This window comes from Canis lupus, chromosome 2 (assembly GCF_048164855.1).
Source record: "Canis lupus baileyi chromosome 2, mCanLup2.hap1, whole genome shotgun sequence".
NCBI classification, from domain to species: Eukaryota; Metazoa; Chordata; class Mammalia; order Carnivora; family Canidae; genus Canis; species Canis lupus.
The window spans coordinates 59,672,067-59,697,581 of record NC_132839.1 but is presented as its reverse complement, the minus strand read 5'-3'; the positions used below and the strand labels follow the sequence as shown (position 1 = coordinate 59,697,581).

Genomic DNA, 25,515 nt, shown 5'->3' with positions numbered 1-25,515 from the left:
CCACCCTCCACACACTCACCCAGCCACACGTGACCGTATGGCCTCACAACGTACACATTGCTCAGGGACCACCATGCACATTGCAGACCATGACTGGCACACATGGTGGAATGTGGCATCCCCTGCAGGTGCCCCCAGGGGCACCTGGGCCCCTCTGAACCTTGGTGTCCCCCCATCTGGAGAAGGGAAGTCAACCCTCTAGGAGGAGGACTGGTGAGCGGGTTATAGAAGAGTCCTGTCTGAGGCTCGGGCCAGAGGTAAGGTCTGGGACCTGCACAGGCCACTCCCCAGGAGGGGCCTGGTCAGCCTGGTTGCGTGTGGCCCCTTCCCCAGCCGCCTCCCTCACTCTTGGGGCACCTCACACCCCTCTGCTGCCTGCTGTGTCCACAGGCTCCATGGACCCAGGTTGGGCAGGCGGGAAGGGGCCGTGGCGGGCAGGTGCAAGGTCACAGGTCAGCGTGGGGGGAGCCCAACACTTGAGGTGGCAGTGGGGGCAGGAACCACCTGTGACCAGCCCCGTTGTCTCTGAGCACAGAGCATGTGGCAAAACAGGACATGTAAAGGCCAGGAAGGCGGTGGCCGCCCATCTGCTCCAGTCCCTGGGGGTCACCAGCTCCACTGGCCACCCTCCTCCTCTCCTCTGATGCAGGCATGTTAACGGGGTACCAGCCCCCTCCCCGTCTTCCCTGGGGGGCAGGTCCTGCTGGACACAGGAAGGGCCTGGCTGCCTGAGGTGGGATGTGACCCTGTCACCATGAAACCACGGCTCTGCGGCCCCGGAGTGGGGGGTGCAGGCTAAGCGGGGCCACTGCCCCCCCACCGGCCTCTGCCAAGTTGGACCTGCCCCACCTCTGCAGCTGCGGGGGCCACCAGACCTGTCCGGAGGTGCCCGGGAGCATGTGAGGGCGGGCGGTTCAGGAGGATGGGGACGGGGGGGGGCGGGCTCCAACCTGAAATTCTCCCGACGCAAGAGGAAGCCAGGCTGCACGCTGAAACTGTAGGTGCTCGTTTATGTATAATAATAAAGGTTATGCAGACCATTAAAAAAATACCTTTTCTGGGGGAGGGGTCCCCGGCCTGCCACCAGCAGGCCAGGTTAGCACCTTTGGGGTGCAGCCCACAGTGGGGCATGAGGTCCGTGCGTCTGGGGGGGTTGGGTGGGGGGGTCGGTCAGGGCAGCCCGCTGGGGCGGGTCAGCGGCGGGCAATGCGCTGGTGGCCGCGGGAGGGGGCGCCGTGGCCCGGCGGGGGGCAGGAGCGGCAGCACTGGGTGCGGACGGCCGGCAGCTGGCAGCGGCCCAGCAGACGCAGGGTCTCACAGAAGCCGAACGACAGGCGGTCCCGCTCGCAGCCTGGTTTGGGGTGGGAGGGACCCTCAGGATGGAGCTGGCACCAGCACCCCGTGGGGGGCCACCCTCTGGGATCACACCGGCAGGCAGCCACCCCAGGGCCTCAGCACTCCAGAGGTCTCGGGAGGGGGGCGCTGGCAAGGCCGAGTCAGGGTTCCAGGGGGAAGGTTCTGAGACCCCCACCCCGACCCCACCTCCACCGCCACAGACCAGCCTGCAGGAGACTCGGCCCCCGACCCGACCCCCGCCGTCCCTGCCGTGCACCTGCCCTGCTGGACGCCCCCGACCGCCCCCCCGGCCCCCCAAGCCCCCGGGTCATACTGAGCCTCAGCTTCCACTCACAGACCCGAGCTCCAAGAGGCCAGGCCCTGAGGCCCAAAGAGAGAGGGTGTGACCCTGGGGGTAAAACCCGGCTCCCAAGGAGGACACAGGAAGGCTGCGGGCTACGCTTGTCCACGGCGGGGCTTGGCCGGCCCTGCTGCCCTGTGCTGGTCGCAGCTATTTTGGGAAGTGGTTTGATTCCAGCCTCTTGGCCTCGCTCCCGCTCCTGCTGACAGCCCCCAGCTGCCTCTAGTGGGCGTCCCGGGGGAGGAGGACAGGAAAGCCCGCGGCCCCGGGGGCCCGCAGAGGGCACGAGGCAGCAGGCTGGGTCCTCCACCCGGGCTTCGGGCAGCAGCTGTGCATCTGCACACCCGCATCCTGTGTGCACCGTGTGACCTCGGGCGAGCCTCTTAACCCGGGGGGAGGGGGTTCCCTCTGTCAATAACGCCCACCTCCACAAACGGATGTGGGCCACGCTAGGTCAGCTGCCTCACCGGGCTGACCGCACGCCCTGGAGTTTCCAGGCTTTCTAAACGTCTTGCCCCACAAACCATCAAAACATCCCCGAGCTTCAGGATCTTGGCGCCCACGTCACCCCCGAGCTGGCCTCCACCCCCAACTCCTCACTTGGGTCGGCTGGTGGCTCAGCCGCCTGACCACCCCTCCATCCACCCGACCTCCGGAGACCCGGCCTCCATTCTACCCTCTCCCCGCCATGGGTCCCCCTCCCCGAGCCCAGGTGAGAGGCAGGAAGGAGCCTTGGCGGCCTCTGGCCGGGGCTGTGTGCGGCAGGGGCAGGGTGGGTGGCACCTCCACTGGGCCCTGAGGCCACAGGATTGGAGGAGGCTGGGCTGCCAAGGAGCCAGCCACTGTGGAGAAGGCAGCGAGGTCCCCGAGGCGCTGACCGCCAGCCCAAGGACCACAGACTGTCCTGGGGGCCCGGGGCAGATGGCTGAGACACACACAAGCTGCTCGGCTCCTTCCTGACCCCAGTCGACAGTGACCTGGCTTTAGCTCTCCCCGCCCCCTCCCTATGCATGGCTCTCAGCCCCTTTGTGCTCAAGGAAGGGGAGGCCCAGACAGGGACATGGAGCCCACGGCCACCCAGCTGGTGAGGGCGCCCAGGTGTGGCTCCAGGGCCAGCTTCCTGTGCTTAGCGCCCCGAGGGCAGCTGTGTCCACTGCCACCTCTGGCTCGGGCCCTTCCTCCAGGAGGACACAGCTGGCCAGGAAGCAGCTGGCCACAGGCAGCCAGCAGGACCCTGGAAGGGAGGCCGCTTCCTGCGGCTGCAGCACACACTCTGGGCACTCCTCCTCCTGCAGAGCTGGAGACGGAGGCGCACCCAGGCCTGGCCTCACTGGGCGGCTCACTGAGACCCTGGGGGACAAGGGGCTTGCTCGAGGTCACACGGCAACTAGGGGCCAAGTCTGCTGCCTCCCCTGTTTCTGCACTAGAGAAGGCTGCCTGCCTGGGGGTGCCTGAGAGTATCTGCAGGGTGCCTGGGGGGGTTCCTTGGGTGACTGCGGGTGCCTGGAGGTGTCTGCAGGGTGCCTGGGGTATCTGGAGGTTGCGTAGGGGGTGCCTAGGGGTGTCTGGGAGTGTCTGCAGGGCAGGACACCCTCTGCTCTGGCCCTGACACAACCCAGCTTCTGCACAGCATCCAGCAGCCTCACAATCACGGATCACCCAGGGCAGCTGGCTCCTGTCTCCTGCCATCCCCCCTGCCCCGACCTCCAGCACTCACGTGGGGCCTCGCTGAGGTCACAGTCCTGGGTGCCGCATGGCCGGGAGCTCTCGGGCCAGGCCTCGTGGCTACACTGCTCACTGTCCTCCTCGGGCAGTCCAGTCTGGGTGTTGACACACCTGACCAGGCGCCGCTGCACACCACCACCACAGGGGGCCGAGCACTGTGTATGTGTGGGGGAGAGGTTAGGGCCCCCTGTGGCCAGGGGAAAGGGCACCCCAGGGGCAGCTGCCCATGCCCTGGCCAGGAGCATGTCCAGTTCTGAGGCTTCTCGTTGCCCCCTGCCTCTCAGAGCCTACCAGGCTCACCTGCAGGAGCTGCACCCACCCCGAGGCCCAGGAGCACCCGAGAGGCTGAGAGGACCTGCCACAGCCCCTGCAGGTTCCTCAACCAGAGGCCCTCCAGCCTGAGTCAGGCTCTATTCTTAACAATTAGGATGTACTTTTTTTAAAAAAAGCTCTAGAAGTAGGTTTAATCTCTGCCACATGGTGCCAGGCTCTGGGCTGGGCGCCTCACTGCGCTGCTCTATTCATTCCCACACCCCCGTCTTGCACATGAGAAACCAGAGGCCCAGCAAGGCCAGGCCACCTGCCCAGAGCCACTCAGCAGCCAGGGGGCAAGGACTGGGATTCCTGGACCTTGTAGCTCCAGCAGGTGGCAGGAAGGCATCTTGCGCCCCCTGAGGGCTCGCTGCCCCCTCCTCCACCCTTTCTGTCACTCAAGCCTCTGCTCTGTTCCCTAAACCCTCAGATCTTTCCTTTCTGCCCCAGGACTTTGCACATGCTGTTCCCCTTGGACCTCTACTTCGAACCACCGAGTCCTGCAGGCCTCCCTGACATCCCAGCACCCACCCACTCCCTTTCAACCCCCTCTCCCCAGCAGGCCAAGGCTTCGGCAGTGTGGGGACCTCGTCTGGCCACCACCCACATCTGCAGTGACCAGAGAGCCTGGCACATAGCACACCAGATGATGCCTTCTCGAGGGAACGGAGGACTTCCCAGTGGCCGCTGGGCCCGTCCCTGGTCCGCAGGCTTGCTCACCTGGCCCCAGGGCCCCACGACCCATTGCGTGCAGGGGTGCGTGTTGCAGGGCCGCGTGCTGTTGGGTCTCAACGCCTCTTCGCAGAGGCCTGGCTCTGGGCAGGTCACCAGACGTTCCTGCTGGCCACCACCACAAGCCTCGGAGCACTGGAAGAGCGGGATGGGCAGAGAAAGGGGTCGGGGTACTGCCGGGGTCTGAGGACACCCCCCCACCTTGTCCCGGGGCCCCCAGGCCTCACCTCCCTCCAGGAAGAGATGTACCAGCTGAGGCAGGGCTGCACCCCACAGGGACGGCGGGTGGGCGGCATGGGGGGCCCTGGCTGGCAGTGGAAGGGCCGCAGTGGCCGGAGGTCTTGTGTGTCCACACACTGCACGTCACGCACTGAGGAGCCTCCCCCGCAGCCACGCGAGCACTGCAGGGCAAGGAGCGCAGTGTGAGCAGACCCCGTGCACCTGCTCGCACACGGCCCTGCGAGGGGTGGCGGTGTGGGCATCGGACCCCCCAACCCACCCCGGGGAGACCAGCCAGCTTCAGGCATGTAGCCAGGGTGGCCCCACTGGAACAGTCAGTGACAATGCCATCCCGAGGGGCATGGCAGGTACAAGAGAAAGGGCATGGCCAGCAGCAGAGGTGCTAGGGGCAGGGCAGGCCAACCCGGGACAGGTGTGTGGACAGGACAAGCCCAGGATGGCAGCGCAGAGTCCGCCACCCAGCGTGCAGTGGGCACTGGGCAGCCCAGCTTGCACCCCGAGGCTCACGCACCTTGCTCCAGTTGCCCGCGTGCCAGGCGGCACACGGCCTCAGGTGGCAGCGGCGGGCAGGCTGGGGGCGGCCGGCGGGGGCACAGTCCTCTTCGCGGCCGGAGCTGCAGCGGACGGGCCTCCAGACAGCACCCAGGCCGCAGGTGGTGGAGCACTGGGGGCCGGGCACAGGCCGTGAGGGCGGGCAGATCCCCGCGCCCCCCCAGCCCCACGGCCGGGCCGCCAGCAATGCGGGGGCACCCGCTGGAGCCAGAACCTCACCTTACCCATCTGTGCAATGGGCCCCTCCACCCACCTCCCAAACACAAAACCTCAAACACCTCATGTCCTGGCTCACGGGGGACAGAGGTGGTGACCCAACCATCATGACCGGGCTCACTGCGCCCCAAAATCACCTAGGGAGAGTGACTGGACTCCTGGCTAAGCCCTGCCTGTCCCTCCCCAGCCCAGACAGAACTTCCATAGGAAGACACGGGTGGGCAGAGGGACACAGTCAGTTTCTGGCCATCAAGTTCACACACTCGCCGGCCCCTAAAGGAGCAGGGTGAGGCCACGTAGGAGGGGCCAGGCAAGGAGAGCCAGGCTGAGCCCAGGGGGCCCTACTGGGCCTGGGAGCCACGGAGGTGGCTTCCCCACCAGCAGGGTGTCAGGGGGCACCCTGTCCGGCAGTATGAGGGACGCGGCTCCTGGCCACCCTCCATTTCGTGCCACCCCACACCTTCCTGGTGGCCCGTCTCCTCATCTTAAGAAACTGAGGCTGACAGGGCGGATGGCCCCCTGGCACACGGAGGGCATCGCTGCTCCCAGCTCGGGCCGCCGGTTTCTGTACCCCGGGACCCCCGTGGGCCATGTGCTGAAGAGGACACAGTGAGGTCCTGCTCTTCCCTGGCCCCTTACCTCACTCCAGCTCCCCACCTCCCAGCTGGCATTCTGGGCGGGTGGGGGGTCCTTGGCCGGGCTGGGGTCCACAGGCTGGGCCTTGGGGACTCTGCCATCGGCTGACCCGTCCTGAGCTGGTGTGGGCCGTGATGTGGGGTGGGGGGGCACTGGCTGGTCCTCAGGTCCTGGGCCCTGGGCTGTCGGAAGGAAGGTCCCTGGCAGGACCGGGGTCTGCAGGTCCCATGGGGCTGCAGTGGTGGGAGTCCCCGGTTCCAGGGGGCCGTCTCCACCCCAGGTCTCAGGCAGAGCGTGGGGGGAAGGAGTAGAAGGGCGCCCCCCGACGGTGGGCCGTAGCTCAGTGTCCATAGGCCCCGGGCTGCCTTCTGGAGCTGGTTCCCAGGCCACTGTCCCCACGGTCCACAGGTCTCCCACGTCAGGACTTCGGGAGGTGTGGCGAGTGTGGATGGAGGACCAAGGGGATGACGTGGGGCGCCGTCCTTGGGGCAGGCCGGTTGCTCCACCGCCGAAGGCTTCCTCCTCGTCCTCAGAGAGCTCGTTGGTCCTCTGCCAGTACGGAGGGGGTGGCTGGCTCTGGCGGTCCTCCCCTCCCGGGAGCCTGTTGTGGCTTCCGGGGGCAGCAGGTGTGTCCTTGCCACTGACCCACACCGGGGGCTGGGGCAAGCTGGGGAGCCCCGAGTCTGGGGTCACCACGGGGGCATCTTCCTCAGGTAAGAAATTGCCCGGGGGGCTCCCAGGGGCCTGACCCAAGGGCGGGTGCGGAGACAGGCCAGCCTGGCTGGGCCGAGGGGTGCCTGTGGGAGCCTCCGCAGGTCGGCTCAGGGGTGGGGGTGTCCGATCCCCTGCACCTGCCAGGTTTGGGTCGGGATCCTCAAAGGGTCCGTAGGACAGGTCCTCGTGGAAGTTAATGAAATTGTAGTCATAGTAGAAATCGTCAACAAACACAGGCCCCGACGGGCCCGACTCGGGGTCTTCCTCGATGGCGTTGCTCATGCTGGCCGGCTCGGGGGACGAGGCGAGCAGAGGGCGTGGGGCCAGGCGGGGGGGGATGAAGTCGATCTCATTGAAGAGCTCGCGGCTGGAGGAGCCGCTGCCCGAGCCTTCGGGGTCCAGGGCCCATGGACAGGGCGGCAGAGAACAGGCAACCCCACTGGCCGGCCGCAGGGCCTCATCGCAGGGGACGCTGGTGTCATTGGTGCAGAGGACACTTCGGTGCTGTGTGCCCTCCCCGCACGTCACCGAGCACTGCAGAGGAGACCAGAGTGAGGGGCCTGGTGGGGCACCTGCCACTGCCCGCTGTCAGAGGAGGAGGCCCAGCCGGCCCCCTCCGGCCCCCTCCGCCTCAAGGCCATGGCTTGTAGTGGTGGCTTGCCAGGGCACCGTGGTCCTGAGGCTCTGGGGACAGAGGCTGGACCGGGACAGCCCGGGCTCCCTGAAGACTGTCTCCAGCTCCCCGAAGCCCAAGGCTGCTGGGGGGGCTGGGGACTGGGGGTGGCCCTGTCCCATCCTGACGCTCACCTGAGACCAGTTCCCCACAGCCCAGGTGGCCGGACAGGACACATTTTGGTTGCAAGGGGTTTCGGCAGGAGGCTGGGGCAAGTGTGCGCAGGCAGGTGGCTCCAGGGCGCTCTGCTCATCCAGCCCCACGCTGCGGATGCAGAGCACCGCGCGGCGGGACAGGCCCCCTGGCCCGCAGGAGTGGGAGCACGGCTGCCACTCCCCTGTCCACCACCTGCAGGGCACACAGGCCTCGTCAGCCAGGGCTGGCTGGATGCCCGGGCTCTCAGGCTCCAGGCAGGGCCAGGCCCAAGCCCAGGGGACGATTCCCCAGAGCCCTGAGCCCGGTCGGCAACCTGACCCCCGAGGCCCGGTGGCAGGACATAGCCCCATTTGCTCCTGCCACCCTCGCCGGGGGGAACTGGCAAATCCTGAGCCCTCCCAAAACCCAAACACAGGTGACCAGGCATGTCTTAGGCTGGTGCTGGCTGCCGGGGCGGGGCGGGGGGGGAGGAAGAACCAGGGTCTGGGCTTCAGCCTTGTACAGAGGCCAGGCCGTGCTCCCTCTGCTCCTCTCACAGGCCCCCAGATGTGGGCTCTGCAGCAAGGCCAGGGACCGGGGAGTCAGGAGCCTGTGCAGGCAGTGGTCAGGGTGGGCTCACCGGGCAGGGCAGGGCTCCTCACTGCACTTCCTCTGGCGGTCATCAGGCCGGCTCAGGGGGTCACAGTGTCGCTCATCCACAGGCCCTGCCTGTTGCTCAGTGCAGTGCACGCTCTGCCTCTGCATACCTGGGGATCACAGGGGCTCAGCCTGGGCCTGGCCCCTACGGTGCCCCCTGCCCAAGCTGCCCTGAGCCTGAAGACAAGGCCACACCCGCTCTGCTAGGGCCTCTCAGAGCAAGGCCTCATCACTCCTTCTCACTGTCCTCCCAGCCTTTGCCTCTGCCCCTGGATGGGAGCAGAGTGTGCAGGCTTGGGGGACAGTCGGGGGGGCGGGGGGGCAGCCCTTGGCATCCTAGCTAGGACGCCTTGGGCAGCTCCCTCAGCCTCTCTGAACCTCAGGGTCTATGTAACAGTAATACCTGCCTGAAAGCCCCCGGGGAAGGAGAACACCATGTGGTCATGCAAATCCAATCCCAGCCTGAGCACCGACCCTTCTAGCAGGGTCCATGCTCAGAAGAGGTGGAGCAAGGAAACTCATCAGATTCCCACCCCCCATGGGACATTCCTCTCCAGCCCCGACCCCCATGCCACCTTTGTCACCGTTCTCATCCCTCTGCCCCCACCTGCCTCTGGGTCTTGGCATGGCTGTCTCCTCACCTTCACCATGCACCCCCACACCGCCTCCAGCAGCAGGACCCCCAGGAACAGGCTCTCCTTTCACCCGTGCTTCCCTCCCATGTCCTATCCGCTCCTCCTTCCCTAACAGAATTCTGGTTCTGTGCAGGGTAATCGTGGGCCCCGCTGAAAACACTCTCCATTGTAGTTCCCGTGCATTGAGGGACGTCTGGACACGAGTCCCTCCCCTGGGAGCCAGCGCATGCCCCTTCTTCCTGCCTGGACCACAAGAGGCTGGGAGGGGGCCCTGTGGACGGGTGTGAGGGAGACACGTTCCACGTCCCTACGGAAGCGCAGGCCATCCTGCCAGCCTGGCCTCTGTCCCCGGGCCTTCTGACTGCTGGCTGGCTACTTGCAGCTCGAGTTCCTAACCCATCCACCCGTGAAGCCACCACTCTGCTGAAAGGCCATTTCCCCGGAGTCCAGTTCATCCAATAGGTTTTCTTTCACGTGTGTAAATTTAGAGATGCTGATGTGGGACAGGATGCTTTCAACAGCTTTGGGAGATTTCTGCCAAGGTTCAGTGGCTGGTTTTCATCCCCATAGGAGCATTTTCAGGAACATTCAACATCTGTCTGGTTCCTGATGCCGAGCTCCCTGGATGCCGAGGGGCAGTGGGGGCAATGGGCAGGGCCGTGGGGGGTGGGGAAGGTCAGTGAGGTCCCTGCATGTGTCACACGGTTGAGAGAAATGAGTGAACATGGTGAATGGACCCCTGGGCGCAGATGCTGAGGGCTGGGGTGGGGACAAGCTGGCCGTCCTGGCTCTGTCCTCCATGGGGAGGCCCTTCCTGGGGGTAGCATCCAGGGAGCATGAGGCTCTGGGCCTCCCAGGAAGGGCTAGAGGGCTCCAGGAAGGAGGCTCTGGAGCCCTTCTGCAGCAGGTGGAGGGAAGGAGCCCAGGTCAGGGAGGGCTCAGGTCAGCTCCAAGAGTACAAAGGGATCAGGTCCCCAGTGGAGCAGGAGCCGTGTGAAGCTAGCCAGTGCCTCTCCAGGACCAGAGTGCCAACAGCTGAGACATACCGAGCACCCCTGTGTGCCAGGCACTATGCCGGCCTCATCCCTCTACCAGTGGGGACACAGCCATCAGCAGCACCCCCAGTGGGACTCCAGGACCCAAAGGCCAGCATTCCAAGCTCACGGTGGCCCAGGAATAGGAAAGTGAGTGGAGGCTGAAGCCAGGCATGGCTGCCCCGAGATGATGGCCCCGGTGGGCAGTGGCTGTGCCCTCCCCTCTCCTCACCTGTACCACACGTGACTGTGCATGTGGTCCAGGGCCCATAGTCCCAGAAGAACTCAGGTGGCTGGACCTGGCCCTGACCATCCGCCTCCCTTTGGATGGTGTACTCGTAGCGCACTCCGGGGTTGCTCTCCTGGAACAGCAGCTGGGGCAGGCAGGTGGGGGCCCTGTGAGCACGGGGTGTCCCCTCCAGACACCAGGACTTGCTACCCAGAGGAGCCATCCCAAAGGAGCTGACTCTAGCCCCTGTGGGACCTGGGGCTACACTGTAGGGGAACCCAAGGCAGAGTCCCCGGGGCTCTGTTCTGCTGCGGGGTTTGGGGGTGGGTGTAGGGGTGCACAGGATCCCTCAGGTCCCACTCCTGCTCCTGAGCCCCAGCTGCTCCCCAGCCCGAGCTGCTCCCAAATCCCAGCTGCTCCCCAAACCCCAGTTGCTCCCCAGCCTTAGCTACTCCCCAAAACTGAGCTGCTCCCCGAGCCCCTGCTGCTTCCCAGCCTGAGCCTTGGGAGGCGGGCACCTGAATCCATATGGGCTCGTTGGTGGGCCCTGGGGACGTGAGGTTCTCCCAGTTGCCTGTGCGTGCGTACGTGAAGGTGGTGCCGGCCACCTGGTAGTCCCCATTCCACTGAATGGTCCAGCCCCCATTCAGGAAGTACTTATCAGGGTCCTCACTGCGCAGGGCCAGGAAGTTGGCAGCCTCGGCCATCTCCTCGATGCGGATCTCACGGGCACCGGCTGGGATCAGCCCCACGTCCACGTACCCTATTGGCCAGGGGTTGTTCAGAGTGTGAGGGTGTGGGCTGCCCTCAGCCCCTTCTCTTGTCTCCCCTTCTCCAGGCCGCTGGTGGCAGATTCCATTACCTCAAGATTCCAAGCTCCCCCCAAAGGTGGAGCTTCAATCTGTCCTAGGTCACCTAAATCTCAGAAGGGCTCCTCCTCAGAAGGGCTCAAATCCTGCTGTCTGGACCCACACCTCTTTACCCCTCTCCTAGAGACCTGGCTGGCTCCATGTCATCGGCCTGCACCCTTCCTTTGGGACACCATCCTTGCTGCTGGCCTCTCTCCTTTCACTGACCTTATATGCTTTACACTAGGACACAGGTACTTCTGTCACCCCTGTGTGACAGATGAGGAGACTGAGGCCCAGAGGGATGAGTAACTTGCCCGCCGGCTCTGCTAGACTACGGATCCAGCTCAGGGGGGCTGAACATCTGGCCCAGCACTCAGGGCCATCCCCCATGGGTCCCTGGACACAGATGCGCCTCCAGGCTTTGAGGACACAGCTCTTTTCTCTGAATGTAACACCTCTCCCACCTCACCTGAGTCTTTCATGATTCAGCTAAACTGCTGCCTCCTATGGGAAGTCCCTGCTGACCTCCCCAGGTCAGTGCTCTCAGCCTGCTGGGCCTCCTACACTAAACCCTTCAGCCGCCGTCCCTCCTCACCTAGCACAGTCAGCCCTCAAGCAACACATGCAAAACAGACACAGAGGTATAGCAGTGGAGCTGGGGGTCTCTGAAGCCTCCCAAGAAGGCAGCCCGAAGCAAGATCAGCCAGGCCGGGGTCCCTGGGGCAGGAGGACACCCCAACACCTGCAAGGACCAGGCAGGGTGGCTCCCCTGCTTCGGATCTTAGCCAGGGTGGGGACCCTGGCGGTCCAGGGCAGGCCCTAGAGGGAGACAGGGAGGGGGAGGGGCCGCCAAGTCAAGAGCACCTCCCACCAGCAGTGCCTCCCCGTACCCAGGCCCTCAGACTCCTCGAAGGTCTCGCTCACGGTGTGGCAGGTGGAGCCATTGCCGTGGCACACGCCACAGCGATCCTCGATGGCACCAGAGTCGATCTCGAAGTCACAACCCACATTCTGGAACACACAGGAGGGAGACCTAGCATCAGCCCCAGCCTCAGGGATCCACCAGAGCAGGGAGAGGAGGGAGGACAGGGCTCCGGGCTCCAGCCAGCCGCCAGCCACGCCCTCTGACCTCAAGTGAACCCTTCCACCTCCCTGAGCACGGTCCCCCAGCTGTGAGACAGGGAGCCCGGTCTGTGTCACACAGCCAGGTTGACAGGTGGCACAAGGCACCGGAGGGCAAGTTTTACGAAAGGCCACAGCAGGCAGGGGCTCTGCCCAGGGTAGACAGGACTTTCCTGGAAACAGGGATGGATGTCAAAGGCCTGGGCTAGCACCTCCCTGCTGCCCGTCTACACCCCTGGGGGGTCCTAGTGGCAAGGGGGCAGGGAGGAGCGACCTCTGAGGTTGCTGGACAGGAGTACATGTTGCTAACAAACACTGACACAACCTCTGCCAGACCCTGAGCCCTGCGTAACCCTGCAATGACCTCACTGAGCCCTACAACCGGGAGCCGGCCCCGCCTTTCTAAGACAGAGGAAACGGCTGCCGGGGTCACGGAAGCAGTAGGAGGCTGAGCCGTGGGCTGGTTTCTTGGGGGCACTGTGCGGGGGCGGCCGAGGTTCAGAGGCTTGGGCAGTGGGTTGTGGGCCAGGAGGGGTGGGAGGGCCCACGGTGCAGAGGCTGGGGTGTGAGGCTCGCCTGCAAGGAGCTCCAGTGCCAGGAGGGGTGGGCTCTTTGCTGACAGCCTGGGGAGAGGGCTGGGGGGATCTAGGAGGGACCCAGGGGTAGCCAACATGGGAGCCCCTCTTTCTGCTCAGGCGCACCTTGCAGATGCCGTTGATGCAGAGGTCACGGCCAGGCTGGCCCTGGTAGCAGGGGGTGCCGTCGATCACAGCGTCCCGAAGCTTCTCAGCAAAGTACTCATTGGAGGGCCGGCAGTGCAGCTCGCAGGGGTTCGCTGGGGGCCCAAGTGGAGGGGCCGTTAGGGACAACCCAGGCAGGAGTCAGGGAGGTCACAGTAAGACAGCATCCGTTGCACACATCCGTGGCCATGTGACCCAGCTCCGGGGCAGCACATGGGCCGGACCCCTCCCACCCCTGGGCTGCACCCTGGAGAGCTGGTGGGGGCGATGACCCAGGGCCAGGGTGCGGAACCTCGGGCCCCCGGACTCCCCCTGCGGTTCAGTGTCACCATGGGTGGCAGGACTCACCGTCGTTGACCACAGGCACCCACGTGTGCAGCTGGCCCTTGTAGAGCATGGCGTCAAAGTGGCTGCACTGCACATGGCGGAAAGAGGGGTGGCCGGGGGGGCAGGCCTGCAGGTTGCACAGGCGGAAGCGCTTCCGTTCACCCACACAGTACTTGCCCTTGTATTTGGGTCTGTGAGGAGAGCCAGGTGGGGCTGAGTGAGCACACAGTGAGTGCCTACTGTGTACCTCGGTCCAGGAGCAGGCCCTTGGACCATGTGGCAGCTCCTGCAACCTCTAACTGCGGGGAGTCCAACGCCCACCCACCCTCTGGGCTCTGCGCCCACCCTGCAGGGCGCCCTTCATCCCTGTCTGAGCTCCAGTTCGCTGGCCTGTAAGACAGGGATGGGGCTTCCCCTTCAGAGGGCTGCTACGAGCCTGTGATGAGCCAGGGATGTGGCTGGTGCCCCACAGGTCTGCAGGCTTGTTCCTCACCTAGCCTGGCTGAGAGGCGTGCCCAGAAGCACAGCAGCTGACCCCCACCCTCATCTGGGCCAGGGTGGCAGCCCCCAGCCCAGCCCAGGCACAGGCCCTGGGTGGGGCTGGCTTTGAGTCCCACACTGGCCAGGGCAGCCTCGCGAAGAGGGCTCGTCCCAAGGAGCCAGGTATCTCCTCGGTCTGTACTACTGCTGGCTCAGCATCTCCTGAATCTTCAGATCATCCTTTTTAAGGTGGGGAAACTGAGGCCCAGAGAGGTGAAGCCACTTGCCCCAGGGTACACAACACGCCTTCCAAGCCAACCAGCTCTCCCAGCCATCCCCTCTCATCTCAGACCCATATGTGCGTCCGAGGCCAATAAGTGAGCCCTTACTAAGTGCTTTCTACCTACTAGTTGCAGGTTTTCATGCTTTAGCTCTGCTGGGGGGCCCTGCGGTCACCCCAGAGTCCAGTTTCCCTGGAAATAGAGACCCAAAGGAGAAGTGCAGAGAGGATCTGAACCCTGATCCGTCTAAGGTCCAGAGTCTAAGCTCATCACCCCTGGCCTCTCCTGCCTCCCTCCAGCCAGTTACTGCAATGCTGAGCCTTGGTGTTCCCGTCTGCAGCACGGTCAACACTGGGGACTCTGCTGGCCTCCGGGGTGCCCCTCTGAGTGACCAGGGTGGCCCTGGATATGCTGGGCATGGCTTCTATGGAGACGCTTTGGAGCCCAGGAGGCTGGCACAGAGCCAGGCTCTCCATGGTAGGCTGACTCTGCTCAGGGCATCCAGGCCCACCCATCCCTACTGCCCCCAGACCCGCACTCACACAGGCTGTGTGCACTGCCGCTCAGCACTCTGCACACCCACGCCACAGCTCCGCGAGCAGATGGACCAGGGGCTCCAGCCAGACCAGCCACCATCCACAGCCTCAGGCCGGAAGCCCACAGGAACGCACTCCCCATTCAGACACCACTAAGACAGATGGGGGTAGGGAAATACCACCCAGTCATCCTTGCCCCAGTGGGACTGAGGAGTCAGGAGGCCCCCTCTCAGTCGTCCAAGACTCAGGCCCCACGGTGGAGCAGAGCAGGGAATAAAGGGAGCCCGTGACTTTCTGGTGGGGCCGCTGCACCACCTCCTCTCTGCAGACACGGGGAGGGCTAGAGAGAGTAGGGGAGGCTGGGGCTCTGCTAGGAGCTTAAGCTGGTCTGAACCCAGGCGGCCTCCAGAGCATGGGCACAACGGGAGCTCAACCTCTCCCCACCCACCTGCCTCCACAGCAGAGGCTGCGGCACCCCTACCTTGCTCTCCCCACACCTGGTTCCATCCACGGCTGCATCCAGCTTGGAGTGACAGGTGGTCCCCACAGAGCACCAGAGAGTGTGGCACACGTTCTACAAGGCGGAAGACATGGGCCATACTCTCACCCCTCCCTGGTGCTTCGGGGAGGGGATGGGAGTGGGGGTTGCAGATGGGACTCCCAGAAGGCCCCTCCCATCTTTTCCCAACTGTGTGGTGCTGGGGGTGCCCAGCCCTGGGGCTTGCTGCTCTGACCTGTCTCCAGGCTCACCTACTCTCAAATCAGCCCTGCCCACTTGCCTAGAAAGATACCTACCCACCTCGGGCTTGGGGAGTCCGTAACAGGACGATGGCCTTCACTTTGGGCAATTTCCCCAGGTCTATGGTCCCCCTCAGGTCTATAATCACACATGTCTATGGTCCCCCCCAGGTCTACGATCTTCCCTAGGTCTACAGTTTCCCCATGTCTAGGGTCCCCTCTGAGTCTATGGTCTCCCCCAAGTCTATATGCAGCGTAGGTTTTGTTTTGTCTCATAACCTGGCCCTGGGAGGTGAGGGGCTCCACCCAGAATTCAGACCTGGGTCTGTGGCCACCCAGCCACAGCTGATCCCACAGCCACGGTGTCTCCCAGTATCCTGTATGGCCAAGCTCAGGCCAGCGGCTGCTGTAGGCTGGGGAGGCAGCCCCCACCCCATGCCCATCCCACACTCACGTCCATGTCTTCACAGAAGGCAGAGTAGGCCCCGTATTGGAGGCGGCACTGGTGGCCCACATCGTAGAGGACCCCGGGGGGCACAGAGGGGAAGTCAATGACATCCTTGGTGGGAGTGTCATCTAAGCACAGGCCCCAACCCCGGCTGCAGGGAAGGGAGGAGGAGAAAAGGGGGCATAAAACACTAAACCTTGCAAGCAAAAGGCACCCTTCTTGCTTATCCCAGTTCACCCTCCAACCCCCAACCTAGCATCTGGGGCCCTCTCACTCTCCCCTTCACCTCCAGGCACTCTAGCTCACTAAACAACTCACCCCCCTCCTGGGGCCACACATTTGCATAAGCTGCTGGCTCCACCTGCAGTGCTCTGCACACACTACCATGAACTCTGCCCCAGAGACCCATCCCAAGGGCACCGCCAGGGAAGCCTCCCCTACGCCCAGCCCTCCCCTGGCCCTGCTGCTCTGAGTTCCTGCAGCCTCCGCCCCCGCCCCAGATCTGGAGAGCATCACTTCACAGCTGATACAGCAGTGTGCCTCTGTGGGCCCCACCCTAGGCTGAGATCTGGGGTCTCTGTGGGGGACACGCTGGGCCAGGGACATGCTGGGCCGGGGATAGCGCTGCCACCCTATCACTTCCTCATTCACTCCTGTCTGCCCTCTGCCAGCCTTCCCTGGCAGTGCAGGGGACCCGGGCTGCCCAGACGCCATAGCAGCAGGCAGGGAACACGGATGCAGAAGGGCCCTGGGGAGGGCATCCCAGGCTGGGCTTGGCCCTTCTCTGCCAGCGCATCTGTCCATGGGCCCTTTGTGCACAGCTGTGGCCTCTGGGGGCCAGTGTCTATCCCAACACCATTGCCAGGCCCTGCACATTGACCAACCAGCCCAGGGCTCACTGCTGTCCTGCAGGGGTCAGACAAGTGTCTAGGGACCTCCCTTAGGGCAGCAATGGCTGGTGAGAGCTGAGATTGGGGGTGATGGGTAGTTGGCCCAGGCAGCAAGGAGAGGGTGGGGAGAAACCCTCCAGTTTTCCAGGCTGGGGTGCTAGAGGGTGGCTGGTACAAGGTTGGGGGCCAGATGAGCAGAGGGTCAGAAGGACAGAGGTGATGGGCACTGGGCTCTGACAGGAAGGGACAGAGGACACACCACAAGACAGACTGGAAGAAGACAGAGTAGGCCACCACATCAGCCAGGGCGGGAGGTAGGGGGCAACGCTGGGGGCAGTCAGCCTCTGAGGGAGGCTGTGGGGCCCAGGGTGGGGTGGATGGTCTGTGGGGTTGCCTAGGGCCACTCGCCCCACCCAGAGCTGCAGGGAACACAGCCTCTGAGACTAGACTCCTGCTGAGGGCCCTGGGGACCCCTCTGCCCAAATCACCCCGACCACCTATGCTGGTGGAAACCAGACCCCCTAAAGCGGGTGTCAGCAAATGAGCAGCTCTGGGACCCATCCTTTTGCCCCAGATGATCATGGGCCAGGTCCTTGGTTGCTCCTCAACCACCTGGGAGGAAGACCCTATGCCTCTCTGTGCACACGCAGGCCTGAGGCAGGACACCCCTTGCCCTGGGTCCCACCAGCGAACACTAATGGTTGGGATCTAATGCCAGACTCAGGCTGCTGGGGGCCCCGCATATCCCTTGCTGGGTGGCCCCAGTGAAGGCCCGTCCATCTACAGACCTGACCTCAATACTTCACCCCAGTGTAAGTTCAAAAGCACAGCAGCTGAGTCCTGGCAGAAAGGCGCCTGCTGATGGCTGGCCTGGCCCTTGGGGCCAAGTGTCAGCTGGGGTGAGGATGGGGGGCAGGGTCAGCCCAACCCTGGGGCTCCTTCTGTCCTGCAATTCAAGACAGGGGCTGGGGAGGCTCGCCCACCCCTCTGCCTCAGACCCCGCCTGGGGGCTCCTCCAACTTGGGGTCTGATGGCCTCTTCTGGCTTTGTCTCCTGGCTGGAACTTGCCATGTGTCATGTCCTGTGGGCCGGGCAGTTGGAGTGACAGAAGCCTCTCTGGTCCATTCTATATGTGTGTGACAGGTTGGGGGTATAGGGGGAGGGGTCCTCCAGACCTCCCACCAGAATCAGGGCCATATTCAGGCCCACGTGCTGATGGAACGTCAGCACCTGAGTTCTAGTCTCTGCCTCCGTGCGGCCCTGGGCCATCCCTCCTGCTTCTGAGGACTTACCTACCAGAGGCTGAGGAGCCTGAGGGAACCCAAGCTTGGAGGTATAAATAGCAGCACGTACTTGGGAAAGGCCCTTCCTTCCTGTGGCTGGCTCACTGCCGGGCTCCTCACCCCGCTGACACACACCAGAGCTGCGTGCAGGGCAAGCGAGGTGGCCCGGGAGCGCTCCTGAGCCTCCCCCAAGGCCAGGGAATACCAGCTGACCCCAGTGGGCACCGTCTATGCGTCCTGTTCATCCTGCTCCGACCCAGTGGGGAGACAGAGGGTGAGGCGCCGGAGGACAGGCTGGCACCCCCACCCTGCAGCCTGAGTGTGACCCCCAGAACCCTCCGCTGCAGGCTGGCTCTCTCTGACCTTTGCCCCCACACGGCCCGTCTCAGGGCCCAGGCTCCCAAGGCCCCGGCTGGCTCAGGCTCCAGCCTGCTCTTCCCACCCTCGCCCTAGGCCCCGAGCCAAGTCCCTCGTGCATTCCAGCCACTGAAACAGCACAGAGACCCTGTGTGTATGTCTGTCACGGAGGCAGCAGGGTGCGGGGCAGCTCCCTGGGTGGGGACAGCTGGGAACAGGTCCCGGGGGTGTTGGGGCAGATCATCTTCCAACCCAGTCCCTTCCTCTCTGCCCCCATCTGGGGCAGGAGACGCGCCCTGGGGATTCTTTTCAGGCCCACTTTACATGCCCAGGCTACGGCCCTGGTTCAGGTCCGTTTCATCTGTGGCTCAGTAGCGATAACAGGCACACAGCTCTGAATGTGAACCATTCCATCAGCGATATACTGAACCTGGACAGCCACCCGTGAGGCAGGCCCGTCAGGAGCCCCGTGGGACGTGTCTGCCAACACAGGCAAAAGCCAAGCAGAGTCCAGGCCTTAACTATCACCCGCAACTCATCTCTTCCCCTGCCCCCCTGCCCCCTGCCATCCCTCCACTGTCAGAGGCCAGAGCTGCTGCTCACACCCACAGTGACGCACCCGTGTCCCCACTTATACCCCGCAGTAAGGGACTTCTAGAAGACCCATGGCAGATGAACTCCCCACCTGCTCAGAATCCCCCTAGGATGACAGGAAAAGAACAGGGCATAAGTCCTCAGGGATAAGGAACCAGGGGGAGGTGATGGCAGACAAAAAGTCAGCAAAACCCCAGGAGCTGGGAAGCAGATGGTCAACCAGTGGCAAACCTGGTCAGAGCAGCGAGAGCTGAAAGCCATGTCCTACATGGAAGAACCACCCAGAAGCAGAGCCTGAGAAAGGCTCAGGCTCCAGTCCCAGGGAGCCATGGAGGCCAGGGCTCCAGTGGGATGGAGGACCAGAGGCATCAGCTCCCACATTCGCTCCCCATTCTGTGTGGCCAGGTGATGACCACCTCCCTGCCTGCAGAGAGCCAAGGGTCACTCCTGAAGAGGGTGAACAAAAGGATCTGGCCCCCGAAGACCTACGGAAGGATCTATAGAGAAGGGAAAAATGTAAGTCTCCACAGGGAAGGGTGGAGATCGCCAAGCCGCTTCCACACGCAGGGTCCATAATGCCTAACACCTCCCAGGACAACAAGAGAGTTCCTCTCTGGGGAAATGGAACCACACCAGAAATGAGCCTCGTGCAGATATCTGAACACCTCCCAGAGATACAGCCCCTCCCCAAAAGCCTGCCTGCTTCACAAGCCTCCCAATTCCCAGGCACCCCAACGTGAAGTATTTTTTTTTAATTAAGGAAAAAAAATTTTAATTAAAAAAAATAATAAAATTGAGGAAAGGGAGCACGTAGGTAGCTCAGTCATTTAACTATCTGCCATCAGCTCAGGTCATGATCTCAGGGTTCTGGGATCTAGTCCTGCATCAGGACTTCTCCCTTTGCCTATGTCTCTGCTTCTCTCTGTGTATCTCTCATGAATAAATAAATAAAATTTAAAAAATAATAAAACAGATAAATAGGGGCACCTGGGTGGCTCAGTCCATTAAGTGTGTGCCTTTGGTTTGGATCATGATCTGGGGGTCCTGGGATGGAGCCTCACATTGGGCTCCCTGCTCAGCGGGGAGCCTGCTTCTTCCTTTGCTTATGTTTCTGCTTCTCTCTATCTCTCAAGAAGAAATAAATAAAATCTTTAAAAAAAATCAGAAAGAAATAGAAAATTTAAACAGATCAATTACCAGGAATGAAATAGAATCAATAATCAAAAACTCCCAACAAAAAAAAAGTTCAGGACCAGATGGCTTCACAGGTGGATTCTGCCAAACTTTTAAAGAAGAGTCAATACCTACTCTTCTCAAACTCTTTCAAAAAAGAGAAAAGGAAGGAAATTTCCAAATTCATTCCGTGAGGTATTACCTGATACCGAAACCAAAGACCTCACTAAACAAAATAATTACAGGCCAATAACCCTGATGAACACAGATACATAAATTCTCAATAAAATACCACTAAACCAGATCTGACAATATATTATAAAATAACTCACCAAGATCAAGTGGGATTTATTCCTGGGTTGCAAGGTTCATAAATCATTCAAGACAATACATCACATAAGAGAAAGGATAAAAACCATATGATCCTTCCAAAAGACATAGAAAAACCATTTGACAAAGTACCACATCTACTCATGATAAAAACCCTTAACAAAGTAGGTTTTGATTAGCGGGGATATACCTCAACATAATAAAGTCCACATATGAAAAATCCACAGCCAACATCATACTTAATGATAAAACACTGAGAACTTTTCCTCTAAGATCAGGAAAAAAGACAAAAATGTCCACTCTCACCACTTTTACAAAACATAGTTACTGGAAGTACTAGCCATAGCAATCAGACAAGAAAAAGAAATAAAAGGCATCCCAATAGGCAAGCAAGAAGTAAAACCTTCACTATTTGCAGATGACACGATAGTATATAGAGAAAACCCTCAAGACTCCACCAAAAAACTACGAAAACTGATAAATGTATTCAGTAAATCTCATGACACAAAATCAAGATACATAAATCCACTGTATTTCTATACACTAATAGTGAAGCAGCAAAAGAGAAACTAAGAAAACAATCCGATTTACAATTACACCAAAACTGATAAAGTACCTGGGAATAAACTTAACCAAGGAGGAAAAAGACCTGTACTCTGAAAACTATAAAATACTGATGGAAAAAAATTTGAAGAGGACACAAGGAAATACTCCATACTCATGGATTAGAGCAAAAATTATTGAAATGTCCACAGTACCCAAAGCAATCTACAGATTTAATGCAATGCCTATCAAAACACCAACGGCATTTTCCACAGAGTTAGAACAATTTGCAGGGAACCACAAAAGACCCCAAATAGCCAAAGCAATCTTGAGAAAGCTGGAGGCATCACAATTCCAGATTTCAAAATATACTACAAAGCTGTAGGAATAAAAAAAAATATGGTACTGGCACAAAAACAGACATGCAGATCAACGGAATAGGATAGAAAGTCCAGAAACAAGCCCATAATTATATGATCAATTAATCTTCGACAAAGGAGGCAAGAATATGCAATGGGAAAAAGACAGTTTCTTCTGTCTTCAACAAGTGGTGCTGGGAAAACTGTACAGCCACATGCAGAATGAAACTGGACCACTTTCTTACACCATACATAAGCATAAACTAAAAATGGACTAAGGACCTAAACATGAGACCTGAAACTATAAAAATCCAAGAGAGCACAGCCAGTAATTTCTCTGACATCAGCTGTAACAACTTTTCTCTAGCTATGTCTCCTGTGGTAAGAGGAACAAACGCAAAAATCATCTATTGGGACTATATCAAAATAAAAAGCTTCTTGGGATGCCTGGGTGGTTCAGCAGTTGAGTGTCTGCCTTCGGCTCAAGGCATGATCCTGGAGCCCCAGGATCGAGTCCCACATCAGGCTCCCTGCATGGAGCCTGCCTCTCCCTCTGCCTGTGTCTCTGCCTCTCTCTCTCTGTCTCTCATGAATAAATAAATAAAATCTTTTTTTAAAAAGCTTCTGCACAGCAAAGGAAGTAATCAACAAAACTAAAAGGCAGCCTATGGAATGGGAGAAGATATTTACAAACAATACATCCAGTAAAGGGTTAGTAACCAAAATATATAAAGAGCTGATACAACTCAACACCCAAAACAAATAATCCAACTAAAAACAGGGGGAAGACAGAACAAACATTTCTCCAGACAAGACACGCAGATGGCCAACAGACACATGAAAAAATTCTCAACATCACTGATCATCAGGGAAACAGAAATCAAAACAACGAGATACCACTTCACACCTGTCAGAATGGCTAAAATTAACAAGACCGGAAACAACACGTTGGTGAGGATGTGAAGAAAGGGGAATCTTCTTACACCATTGGTGGAAATGCAAGCTGGTGCAGTCATTCTGGAAAACACTGTGGAGGTTCCTCAAAAAATTAAAAATAGAACTACCTTATGATCCAGTAATTGCACTACTAGGTATCAGCCAAAGCATACAAAACTACTAATTTGAATGAGTCCATGCACTCCAATGTGTATAGCAGCATTATTTACAATAGCCAAGATATGGAAGCAGTCCCAGGGTCCATGGATTGATGAAAGGATAAAGAAGATGTGGTGTATACACAATGAAATATCACTCAGCCATCAGAAAGAATGACATCTCGCCATTTGCAACGGCGTGGATGGAGCTAGAGGGTGTTATGCTACACGAAATAAGTCAGAGAAAGACAAACAACATATGATTTCACTCACATGTGGAATTTAAGAAACAAAACAGATGAACAAAAGGGAAAAAAAGAGGGTGGGGCAAACCAAGAAACAGACTCTTAACTCTAGAGAACACATTCTAGTCACCAGCAGCGAGGTGGGGGGTTGGGGGAACAGGTGATGGGGATGGAGGAGGGCACCTGTCACAATGAACACTTGGCAGTGTAGGCAAGTACTGAATCACTGAATTGTACACCTGAAATTAATATTACGCTGTATGTCAACTCTACGGGAATCAACATAAAACAATCAAAAAAAGAAAAATGCCCCCCAAGTACCCTCCGAAACAAAGACAGATCAAGGCATGCAATTGCAAAATTTCCAATCACCAAAAGAGAAAAGAGAAAGAAAAGTTTGCAGATGTTGCAGGAAGGCTTGGGAATGAGACTGTAATGGGACTTCTCAGGGGCAATGTTAGCAGCTAGCGGAAGATGGGGAAAAGCCTTTGAAACACTGCGGGTGACTTCTGGCTGGAAGGTGATATCAAATCAAACTACCCATCAGGTGTGAGGGCAGAAAAAGATGCTTTTGAACAAGCTAACCCCTTACCTCCCTGCACCTTTTCTCAGAAAGCTACTCGAGGATGTGCTCCACCAAAACAGAGCAGCACCCCACCCCACCCCAGGATTGGTAGCGGACCATCCCTTAGGCAATGTTAGCACAGCTCTAGAAAGTACCCAGTCTACACTGCAACAGGGTGCAGAGGCCACACTGTCCGCTGGAACCAAAACTCGCTTCAAATGGGGAAAGAAGGGGCACGTGGGTGGCTGAGTGGTTGAGCATCTGCCTTTGGCTCAGGTCATGATCCCAGAGTCCCGGGATGGAGTCCCACACCGGGCTCCCTGCATGGAGCCTGCTTCTCCCTCTGCCTGTGTCTCTGCCTCTCTCTCTCTCTCTGTGTCTCTTATGAATAAATAAATAAAATCTTTAAAAAAAAAAACGTGGAAAGAAGGCAATGATATGTCGAGAAACACGAGGAGCCCAGAAGCTGCATCTGCCCTTCCTTATTGGCATCACTTCCCCGTCTCAGCCAAGCACACGCTGGAAGAGAGGAGGCAGAGGGGATGTGGTGCAGCCCCCAGACCCTTTCCCTTCAGACTTCTTGGCTGGCAAGCCGAGGGCCGGAGTGTTGGCAGAAGGCACACATATCAGGAAGTGGAATAAAACCCATCCAGTTACTTTTGTGCAGATATCCACTGTTCACGGGAGCTATGAATATGCACTGCGGCACTTTAGTGATTCACATAGGAGGTCACCGCTCTCATATTTGCACTTATAACCAGCGCAGCACAAAATAAAATCAGTGGTAAAATTTGTGCTGATAATTTAAATGTTTCTTTGCTTAGAACATTTAATAGCAAAGAAAAAACACCGTAGCAAATCAAAAGGATGTGAAAGAAAGGGAAAGCTTTAGTGTCAGCATCATTGATGGTGCTTTTCCCTGGACTCTGCTGGTCAAGCGGCCAGTCCTGTGCCCTGTCTGCTCTCCTTCCCATCCCAAACCCAAGGTTCGCATCTCCATCGGACCCATGGCCCCCGCAACCCCACTCTTTCCCTTTCTCCCGACAGGTGTCAGCTCCTTTGTGTCCCAGCCACCTCCCACTCCATAGGAACACCACTCCTCTCCTTTCTGCATATGTGTCCGCTCCCGCTGTCAGAGACACAGCTCAGGTGGTCTCTCTTTCCAGCCCAGTGGGACTGGCCTCTCCTCCACCTGCTGCCCTCAGTGCTTCCCTCCACCTGCTGACCACCCCCACCTGCTGACCACCCCCACCCGCTGGCCCCAGCTCCACCTGCTGACCACCTCTACCCACTGACCCCAGCTCTACCTGCTGACCACCCCCACCCGCTGGCCCCCAGCTCCACCTGCTGACCACCCCCACCCACAGGCCCCCAGCTCCACTTGCTGACCACCCCCACCTGTTGGCCCCCAACTCCACCTGCAATACCTCCCTCCACCTGCTGAACACTCCCAACTGCTGACCACCCTCACCCAGTGGCCCCCGGCTCCACCTGCTGACCACCCCCACCCACTGGCCCCCAGCTCCACCTGCTGACCACCCCCACCCACTGGCCCCCAGCTCCACCTGCTGACCACCCCCACCTGTTGGCCCCCAACTCCACCTGCAGTACCCATGCTTCCCTTCACCTCGCCCCAGAATGCCAGCCCAGCACACCCTCCCACCCAGGGTGGGCCTTACTCCAGGAACCTGGTGATGTACTCTCGGCTGCAACGGGACCAGGTGAGGGGGACAGTGTCGTACAGGAGCTGTGGAGACATGATGAAAGGCCGTTTCGCAATGGGCTCGCAGTCATTGCCGCTTCCGTCATGCTGAATGCCAAAGCTGCGTGAGAGCACAGGCCCCAGGGGCGAGTGAGCCGAGGGAAGCCGCCAGCCCGCCCCTTCCCGCAGGCCTGCTGGCACGAATCCACCAAACCCTCAAACTGCTGTGTGGCCACAGGAAGGCTGAGCCCTCTGGAAGCCTCCGCCTCCCTGACCTAAGATGTGTTGGGACCTCTGTACTCCCTGGGCCCTCCTCCAGGGACAGGTTGCTCGAGCCTGATGAGCACCTACAGGGGTGAGCCAGGTGGCACAGTGGGGACCGCAGCCCCTGCACCCTCCGTGGCCCCTAGAACAGCCTGACGGGTCCTCAGCCTGGGCTATGCACTGCAGTGAGGGGCATCTGAGCCGCCCTGTCATAGAAAAGTTCTCAAGAGGGCATCCTCGGGAAGGAGACAAGAAATGCTATTTACTCAGCACGTATAACGTGCTGGGCACCGTGCTGTGCACTCACAGAAACCCCATCTTGCTCAGTCCTCAGAACTGCCCAGGGGGGCTCAGAGAGGCGCAGGGAACATAGCCCAGGAATGGCAGATGTGGGGCAGAGTGCTCAT

At 59.8% G+C, this 25,515-nt stretch overlaps 1 protein-coding gene across 1 annotated transcript in view; it reads right to left on the bottom strand.

Annotated features, from left to right (window-relative positions):
- Nucleotides 1–996: 996 nt before the first annotated feature.
- Nucleotides 997–25,515, bottom strand: part of ADAMTS7 (ADAM metallopeptidase with thrombospondin type 1 motif 7) — a 46,581-nt gene continuing 22,062 nt past the window's right edge. The window contains exons 9-25 of the mRNA XM_072784760.1: nt 24,822–24,965; nt 15,716–15,860; nt 15,005–15,097; nt 14,530–14,675; nt 13,248–13,417; nt 12,861–12,994; nt 11,928–12,048; nt 10,705–10,949; nt 10,190–10,331; nt 8,272–8,398; nt 7,631–7,844; nt 6,113–7,357; nt 5,217–5,369; nt 4,693–4,866; nt 4,454–4,600; nt 3,414–3,576; nt 997–1,351 (exon numbers count right to left, since the gene is read on the bottom strand). Coding sequence (XP_072640861.1) covers nt 1,194–1,351; nt 3,414–3,576; nt 4,454–4,600; nt 4,693–4,866; nt 5,217–5,369; nt 6,113–7,357; nt 7,631–7,844; nt 8,272–8,398; nt 10,190–10,331; nt 10,705–10,949; nt 11,928–12,048; nt 12,861–12,994; nt 13,248–13,417; nt 14,530–14,675; nt 15,005–15,097; nt 15,716–15,860; nt 24,822–24,965 — 3,721 coding nt within the window. The 3' untranslated portion in view covers nt 997–1,193. The remainder of the gene's footprint in view (nt 1,352–3,413; nt 3,577–4,453; nt 4,601–4,692; nt 4,867–5,216; nt 5,370–6,112; nt 7,358–7,630; nt 7,845–8,271; nt 8,399–10,189; nt 10,332–10,704; nt 10,950–11,927; nt 12,049–12,860; nt 12,995–13,247; nt 13,418–14,529; nt 14,676–15,004; nt 15,098–15,715; nt 15,861–24,821; nt 24,966–25,515) is intronic.